The 9,157-nt window shown below is 44.4% G+C and overlaps 1 protein-coding gene across 1 annotated transcript; it reads left to right on the forward strand.

Moving 5' to 3' along the window:
- The first annotated feature begins 263 nt into the window (after window positions 1-263).
- LOC145540412 (WAP four-disulfide core domain protein 18-like) lies at window positions 264-3,901 on the forward strand. The gene is made up of 3 exons (XM_081574969.1): window positions 264-348; window positions 2,318-2,466; window positions 3,854-3,901. The coding sequence occupies exons 1-3, from the start codon at window positions 264-266 to the stop codon at window positions 3,899-3,901; spliced, it is 282 nt and encodes a 93-aa protein (XP_081431095.1).
- Window positions 3,902-9,157: the final 5,256 nt, after the last annotated feature.

Consider the following 9,157-nt stretch of genomic DNA (forward strand, 5'->3'; position numbering starts at 1 on the left):
AAGTTGTGATGGAGTAATAAATGAAGAGTTAAAAAGTATTTCCAAACTCTCCAGTTCGGTATTTGCATATCCAAGAAACCATTCCCAAGTCTAAGAAAGCAGTTGTGAAATAGAAGAATAAATTAGAACTTCTGAGGGCACTCTCTGGAGAGCTTCTTGATAGTCTTCCTGCTTTACTGCCTCCTGCCCCACTGTCCTTTCTGGTGACACTGAGAGTATAAATTGGGGCTGGGATCTGCCCCTGCACCACACCAGAGGCCAACATGAAGACAGGCACCATTTTCGTTCTGGTGGCTTTCATCATCATGGGGCTAGAGGTGGCCTGTGCTCAGAGACCTCGTATCAAAGGTGAGGGTGCTGAAGTGGATCCTTCCTGACAGCAGAGAAGGCTCAGAGCCCAGTGTTAGACTTGGAGATGGTTTGGCTTGGAATCGGCTGTGTCCCCACTGCAGAGTGGAGAGTCAATATTGATCAGACACATTTCTTTTGATCTAAATGAGCATTTACCTGTTTCCAGTTCTCTTTATTTCTGCTTTATTGACTATGCCAAAGCCTTTGACTGTGTGGATCACAATGAACTGTGGAAAATTCAGAAAGAGATGGGAATACCAGACCACCTGACCTGTCTCTTGAGAAACCTGTATGCAGGTCAGGAAGCAACAGTTCGAACTGGACATGGAACAACAGACTGGTTCCAAATAGGAAAAGGAGTACGTCAAGGCTGTATATTGTCACCCTGCTTATTTAATTTATATGCAGAGTACATCATGAGAAACGCTGGGCTAGAAGAAACACAAGCTGGAATCAAGATTTCCAGGAGAAATATCAGTAACCTCAGATATGCAGATGACACCACCCTTATGGCAGAAAGTGAAGAAGAACTAAAGAGCCTCTTGATGAAGGTGAAGGAGGAGAGTGAAAAAGTTGGCTTAAAGCTCAACATTCAGAAAACTAAGATCATGGCATCTGGTCCCATCACTCCATGGGAAATAGATGGGGAAACAGTAGAAACAGTGTCAGACTTTATTTTTTGGGGCTCCAAAATCACTGCTGATGGTGACTGCAGCCATGAAATTAAAAGACGCTTACTCCTTGGAAGGAAGGTTATGGCCAACCTAGATAGCATGTTTAAAAACAGAGACATTACTTTGCCAACAAAAGTCCGTCTAGTCAAGGCTATGGTTTTTCCAGTGGTCATGTATGGATGTGAGAGTTGGGTGGTGAAGAAAGCTGAGCGCCGCAGAATTGATGCTTTTGAACTGTGGTGTTGGAGAAGATTCTTGAGAGTCCCTTGGACTGCAAGGAGATCCAATCAATCCATCCTAAAGGAGATCAATCCTGGGTGTTCATTGGAGGGTCTGATGTTGAAGCTGAAGCTCCAATAGTTTGGCCACCTCATGCAAAGGGTTGACTCATTGGAAAAGATCCTAATGCTGGGTAGGATTGGGGGCGGGAGGAGAAGGGGACGACAGAGGATGAGATGGTTGGATGGCATCACCGACTCGATGAACATGGGTTTGGGTAGACTCCGGGAGTTGGTGATGGACAGAGAGGCCTGGCGTGCTGCAATTCATGGGGTCGCAGAGAGTCGGACACGACTGAGCGACTGAACTGAACTGAACTGAGTTCTCTTTATCAGATTGGGTTGGATCTGATTACCAACCCATCTGTTGGTAAAATAAATAAATAGGTAGCCAATGGGAATTTGCTCTATGACTCAGGGAATTCAAACCGGGGGCTCTGTTACAACCTAGAGGGGTGGGATGAGTAGCGAGGTTCAAGACGGAGGGGGCATAGGTATATCTGTTGCTGATTCATGTTGATGTTTGGCAGAAACCAACACAATACTGTAAAGCAATTATCCTTCAATTAAAAATAAATAATTTAATTTTAAAAAAGTTGTGGGTAAAGTGTAAGATTCTCTCTAGTTAGGACACGTGCCTAGAAGTGGGACTTGACAGAAACCTACAGAACAAAGACAGGGTGTGTGAGTGGGGAGATGGAGATCTCTGTAAGCAGAGACTTCTCTAAGATCTTCTTATGAAGTAAGGAAAAGAGAGCTATCACTGTACAGGTTTCTTGTCTTCTGAGACTGTGTAGCTTTGGGAGCGGGAAGAACTCTCTCCTAAGGCACAGACTCTGGACTTAAGAGTGAGAGAGGAGCAGTGGAGGCTGAGGGAGGAGTCCAGAGCACGAAGGAAGCAATGGAAGAGGCGGGAGTCCTGCCAGTGACGAGGGTTTCAGACTCTCAGCCTCAGTTCTCAAACCTGTATTTAGTCTGCATTCCAAGCTCCACAGAAACCACCCTATGTTTCAGGACAGCAGAGACCTGGATTCTGCCCAGAGGTGCCCAAAGATTCTCCAGGGATTTGTCTTCATGGGTGCTCAGGAGATGATTCCTGTCCCAAAGGAATGAAATGCTGCAGCAATGGATGTGGCAACGTCTGCAAAAAACCTGTCTTCAAGGTGAGTACAAATCAGCCAAGAGCTGGCCAAGGGTGCCAACAGCATCCCAGTGGACTTTGCTGGAACAGAGGGCTGCTCACATGTCCATTGCACGTGGGAATCTGGAAAACTCCAAGAGAAAGAGGCTGGAGACATGGCAGAAGGACAGCTGGCTGCATCATCTAAGGTCTCCTCCTTGAAGAGGAGCCCTATCCCAGGAGAGCCCTGATGAGTTCAGATGAGACATGTATCCATGACCCTAGATGCACAGGTCATTTAAAATATACATACTTATTTATTTTGGCTGCATCTAGTCAGTTGCCACACGTAGGATTTTCGTTGCAGTGTTTGGGCTTCTCGTTGCAACATGCCGGCTTAGTTTCCCCAGGGCGTGTGGGATCTTAGTTCCCCGACCAGGGGTCAAACCTTGGTCCCCTCCATTGGAAGTTGGATTCTTAACAACTGAACCACCAAGGAAGTCCTTCACAGATTACTCTTAACCAAGGGCATCCCACTTTCCTTCTCCTCACCCCCACCCCTGCAAAGGGGCTAAAGTTTTCCTGGAAATGGGTCATCCTTGGAGGAGGAAGGAAGGGAAAGGGAATCCCATGGGACTGAGTACCTCCTGTGTCAGGCAGGTGTGGTGCTAGAGTTGTAACAAAAAGACAACAACAACAGGGTGAGGGAGACATTCCTAGATAAATAATTACAGCCTAGTGTGAAGAAGAGTGCTTTGTATATAGTTTGCCTAAGATCTGTGGGAGCAAAGAGAGAAGTCATTGGCTTTGTCTCGAGGGAGAGTGATTGTGAAAGTGGTTGGAGAGTAGAGAGCATCGAAGGAGAGCATAAAGGATGCAGAAATTACCTAGAGGAGGACATGGCAATTGAGAGGGTAAAAAGAGTGTGGGTCCTCCATTGGATATGGGGAGGTGATGGTGGTAGAAAGAGGTTGTACATCTCAGGGGGGAGTGGAGGGTCATCCATGCCAGAGTCCAATGAGGAAAGAGAGCTTCCTGCTGAAGAGTTTGGTAAACTGCTGGATGTTTCTAAGCACAGTTAAGTGAATGTGAAAAGTTGTTTAGTCGTGTCCGACTCTTTGCGACCCCATGGAATAGTCCATGGAATTCTCCAGGCCAGAATAATGGAGGGGGTAGCGGTTACCTTCCTCAGGGGATCTTCCCAACCCAGGGATCAAATCCAGGGATCCCACATTGCAGGCAGATTCTTACCAGCTGAGCCACCAGAGAAGCCCAAGAATACTGGAGTGGGTAGCCTAGCCCTTCTCCAGCGGCTCTTCCCAATCCAGGAATCGAACTGGGGTCTCCTGTATTGCAGGCATATTCTTTACCAGCTGAGCTGCCAGGGAACCCCAAACACAGTTAATGTCATGATCAAATCTGTATTTTAGAAGGGTGACTCTGGCGGCCGTGGGAAAGCTGGACTGGAGGTTTATTGAGCATGCCTGGAGACCAGTGCCAGAAGATTTCTCATGAATCTATGAATTCGATGCTTGGCATGGTGGCAAAACCTTCCTGACTATTTCCTATTCCTGGAATTGGAGCCCTGGAAGATGAAGATCTAAAATGGTGGAATGATTGCTTTCTAAAGAGCTTGTGTCCAAAATAAACTGTTTCTGTGGCATTATTCAGGCTGTGTCCTTCTTTCCATTTAGGCATTCTGGTGGACATTCTTTGGCTAGCAGGACCATACGGGCACACTGCAGTGGGTTCATGAACACAGGACACTTAGGAAACCAATAGATCAGAGGCAAATTCCTCCCAGCTAGCTCCCTTCCTCCTTCCATGTCTCTGTCTCTAGACAGGGCAGAAGGCACAAGAATATTTTCTCAAGCATTCTGTGAATATGATTTTGGTCAAGCAAAAAAAAAAGGATGACTGTGTAGCACATAGGAGGCCTGTTGCAGTAGCCTTTATTAGGGCAAGACTCCAAAGCAGCAGGAGCAAGGGTGGGGATACCCCATTCGAAGGTAGCACACAGACATCTAGCAGGACCGGATGCCTAACTCCAGGAGAGTGACCCTGATCCTTGGGATGTGGGTGACATGAGTTGGGAAATGCCAGCTGCTGTTCTGGAATGATGAGCAGTTAGGATACAGTTAGGAGATGGGCTCTGGGGCTGGAACCTCTGATTCAGACTTTCCCTGAGGAAGAGGATACAACTTGGTCTCTCAAAGATTCTGGCAAAAATGATGAACTGACTTGACTGCTACATGTTTTATCTCTTCTTTCCACCGAGATCCTTGCACTTACTTGCTCAGTGTGGTCCTCAGTATCTGTGTGTCCTGGTCACCAGCACTGCTCTTGTACATCTTATAACCCCAATGTCCTGGGGCCTCACCTGTCTGTGTATCAGAATGAGGGCAAATTCGCATTGAAATCCTCTTTTACTGGCTGGTCATCCCCATCCCAGACCATTCCAGGCTCCTGTCTCCCTTGGTCACTTATGGGGGTTCATGAGGATATCCCTAAAATGTTCTCAGTCAGTTTCACCTGTTATCTGCCATTCTGAACACCAAGGTACGACCTTCCCCTGCAAAGATACTTGAGGATGGCATTCTACAACTTCCACTTACGTGTCTGCCCTCCAGACAGTCCAGGTGTTCCTAGAAATTTGTTTATACTTTTTAGTAAAACTAAGATCATGGCATCTGGTCCCATCACTTCATGGAAAATAGATGGGGAAACAGTGGCTGACTTTATTTTTTTGGGCTCCAAAATCACTGCAGATGATGATTGCAGCCAGGAAATTAAAAGACGCTTACTCCTTGGAAGGAAAGTTATGACCAACCTAGACAGCATATTAAAAAGCAGAGACATTACTTTGTCAACAAAGGTCCATTTAGTCAAGGCTATGGTTTTTCCAGTAGTCATGTATGGATGTGAGATTTGGACTGTGAAGAAAGCTGAGCACCGAAGAATTGATGCTTTTGAATTGTGGTGTTGGAGAAGACTCTTGAGAGTCCCCTGGACCGCAAGGAGATCCAACCAGTCCATCCTAAAGGATATCAATCTTGGGCGTTCATTGGAAGGACTGATGTTGAAGCTGAAACTCCAATACTTTGGCCACCTGATGTGAAGAGCTGACTCATTTGAAAAGACCCTGATGCTGGGAAAGATTGAAGGCAGGAGGAGAAGGGGACAGCAGAGGATGAGATGGTTGGATGGCATCACCGACTCGATGGACATGGGTTTAGGTGGACTCTGGGAGCTGGTGATGGACAGGGAGGCCTGGCGTGCTGCGGTTCATGGGGTCGCAAAGAGTCGGACATGAATGAGCGACTGAACTGAACTGAACTTTAGTAAACTCATTTTTCTCATCTGCATTTACTTTTGTTTGTTTGTTTGTTTGTTTTTTGGCCATACTGCCTGGCATGTGGGATCTTAGTTCCCCAACCAGGGATCAAACCTGTGCCCCCTGCACTGGAAGTGTGGAGTCTCAACCACTGGACCACCAGGAAAGTCCCTCACCTGCATTTAAGCTGCCTTTATATTTAAGGGAAAATTCTATTTCTCCCTATGAAAACTGATAAGGCATTTCTTATAAGAAATGCAAATGTATATTAATGTTTGTTCCTACTTATTCTGTTTTGTTTTAAACTCTATTTTTATAGTAACGAAAAGTGAGATTTTGATAGTCAGGATTTTAGAAGAGTAATGACAGTTTGTGCTGTTGTTTAGTCAATAAGTCCTGCCCAACTCTTTGTGACCCCATTGACTGTAGCCCCTCAGGCTCCTCTGTGGGGTTTCCCAGGCAAGAATACTGGTGGGCACCTAGTGTATGATCTATGCTTTAGATAAATTCATTCTTGATATATATTCATGCGTTGAAATCTATTTTTCTTCTAAATCATGCTTTCTTAAGAACTATGTATTGTTCTCTAAGTTCTAACAATTTCACTAAGAGCTAAGTATCCTCATTTGAGAGAAGCAAAAATGTTAGCTCAAGAGAGTTAAAACAACTCACCCACAGTCTTACAGCTAATAGATAATATAACTAAAATGTAAGCTAATATCAGCATTTCTCCAAGCAGCCCAGAACCATCTGGCAGAGTTGTTTAAAATAGTCACAATTGAATTTCTTAGGATCCGGGAAATATAGATTTCCCCCTCAATTCCCGAGTGATTTACATGAAGCCAAAAGACCAAAACCCATGGAATTAGTCAATAAAGATTTACCATTCTTCTCAATAAGATCCACGTGGGAATAAACATGATACCTGGATATTATTTTCCTATAATTCATGACTCAACAAAATCAGCGGCTAACATTAGAGAAGAAAAAGATAATCAGCCAATATAAGCAATAAGACTTCTTTGATGAAGGACAAATGATTTATTAGATCAATTATCTTGATCAGGGTTAGCAAACTACAGTCCTCAGAACAAATCTAGCACAATACCATGACTTCTCTGGTGACCCAGTGGTTAAGACTCCAAGCTTCCACTGCAGGCGCCACCAGTTTGATCCCTGGTTGAGGAACTAAGATCCCAATAGGTCATGTGGCACTGCCAAAAACTTTTTTAAAAATCCAACACAATTCCTGTTTTTGTAAATAAAATTTCAGAGGAACACAGCCATACCCACTCCATTCCATATGGTATGTCTGTGACTGCTTTCCCATTGCTATGACGGAGTTGAATACTTGCAGCTGAGTCTGTATGCCTGTAAAGCCCAAAATGTTTACTATGTGACCCTTCATGGAAAACTTTCCTGAGTCCTGGCCTAGATTATGTTTTTCAGAATAAGAAAGTTAGACTAAATCAGAGTCTCGGTTGTAAAACTCCAGAAGGAGAAATTCTACATGTTTATGAGAAATGCAAATGTACATTACTTTTTGTTCAGCCCTACTTACTTTGTTTTGTTTTAAACTCTCTTATTTCCCAGGTGACGTTAGTAGTAAAGAACACACCTGCCAATGCAGGAGACATAAGAGATAAGGGTTTGATCCCTGGGTCAGGAAGATTCCATGGAAGAGGGCAGGGCAACCTACTCCAGTGTTCTTGCTTGGAAAATCCCATGGACAGAGGAGCCTTGTGGGCTACATTCCACAGGGTTACAAAGAATCGGGTAGGACTGAAGCTACTTAGCACTAGTACTCTATTTTTTTAGTATTAAAAAGTGGAATTTTGATGTTAAGCATTTTTGAGGCATAATGACAGTTTCTAGCAAATTTTAAAATGTACATACTCTTCAATCTATCTTATTTTGAGGAATCTGTTTCAAGAAACACTATCTAAAGATAAAAAGGTATAGGCACACAGATGTTCTTTGCAGCCCAGCTTGCAAAAACAATGAAAGAAAAATATATTCATCAAAAAGAGAGAGAGAGAAAGAGAATAGTTTTAAAACATCATACCACATGCACTTCCCTGGTGGCACAGTAGATAAGAATCTGTCTACCAATGCAGCGGGCAAGGGTTCGATCCCTGATCTGGGAGGATCCCACATGCCAAGGAGCAACTAAGCCTGTGAGCCACAACTCCTGAGCCTGTTGCTACACCTACTGAAGCCCATAAGCTTCACCCATAAGCCTAGAGCCCACGCTCCACAACAAGAGAAGCCACTGCAAGGAGAGGCCTGTGCACCGTGATGAAGAGAAGCCCCTGATGGCTCCAACTAGAGAAAGCCTGCTCTCAGCAACAAAGACCCAGTGTAGCCAAAAACAAACTAACAAACAAAAAAAACAGTGCACAATCGTCCTAAATTAAAAAAAAAATCACATAATAAATATGAAACCACTGAAAAGGATGAAGTATTGATAGAAATGTGCTGAGTGAAAAGATGTCAATGATATTAATTTCAAACTCTGAATATCAAATATATCTTTCATATGTAGATGTTGCAACTATCTGCATAGACTGCAAGTTCACATTGGTCAGGAATTCCCTGGTGTCCCAGTGGTTGGGACTCAGTTCTTACTGTCAAGAATAAAGGTTCAGATCCTGGTTGGGGAACTAAGATCCTGCTAGCTACCTGGTGCGGCCAAAATAAAAAGTTCACTTTGGACCGCCCGCTTTCATCAGTAAACCTCTTGTTGTCAGTAACCAGCAGTGATATTAGTGCTCCCTAAATATTAATAGCCCATATGTTTCCCTACATCACAGATGGATTTTGTCTTTTGTGACTAATTCTGAATGGACCGCAAGTAGAAGTGATGTGTGTCGCTTCTGGGCCAGGACAGTTGAAAGCAGTATGGCTTTTCTGTCTCCTTTCTCATCCCAGAATTGATAGCTACAGGATGGAAGCAGCCTGGATTCCTGAGTCCACTTGGAGGCAAGCTGCTCTGGGGTCAGTACTACTCAAAGTATGGTTCATGGACCAGCACCATCAGCAGCACCTGAAAGCCCATGAGAAAAGCAGAGCTGAGCCAGACCCCAGACTCGTAGCATCACAGTCTCTCATGTGGGGACCAGGACTCTGAGCTTAGACAGGCCCTCCCGGTGGCTCTGGTGCACACTCAGTTTTGAGAACCAGTGACCTGACCTACATCAGATCTGGTGCCAGTGAGAAATTTTTAGTTTGTTAATCCACTGAGGGGTTGTTTGTTACTCAGCTATTGCCTGTCCTATCCTGACACTTACAGAAAATAAACATAAAATGCTGAACTTTTCTCCCACCACTGGTTCCACCTTAACAGCATTTTGGGCAGACCCCGCAACTTTCTGGTCACATTCAGTAATAAAAATTCTTT

Source organism: Giraffa tippelskirchi, chromosome 3 (assembly GCF_054371585.1).
Source record: "Giraffa tippelskirchi isolate mGirTip1 chromosome 3, T2T-mGirTip1v1.2.pri, whole genome shotgun sequence".
NCBI classification, from domain to species: Eukaryota; Metazoa; Chordata; class Mammalia; order Artiodactyla; family Giraffidae; genus Giraffa; species Giraffa tippelskirchi.

What these genes read in the sequence shown, in the direction of transcription:
- LOC145540412 (XM_081574969.1), top strand. Translation starts at nt 264, where the DNA reads ATGAAGACAGGCACCATTTTCGTTCTGGTGGCTTTCATCATCATGGGG. An exon ending in TCAGAGACCTCGTATCAAAG is followed by an intron (nt 349 to 2,317) that starts GTGAGGGTGCTG and finishes CCTATGTTTCAG; the next exon opens with GACAGCAGAGACCTGGATTC. An exon ending in GCAAAAAACCTGTCTTCAAG is followed by an intron (nt 2,467 to 3,853) that starts GTGAGTACAAAT and finishes TCTGTATTTTAG; the next exon opens with AAGGGTGACTCTGGCGGCCG.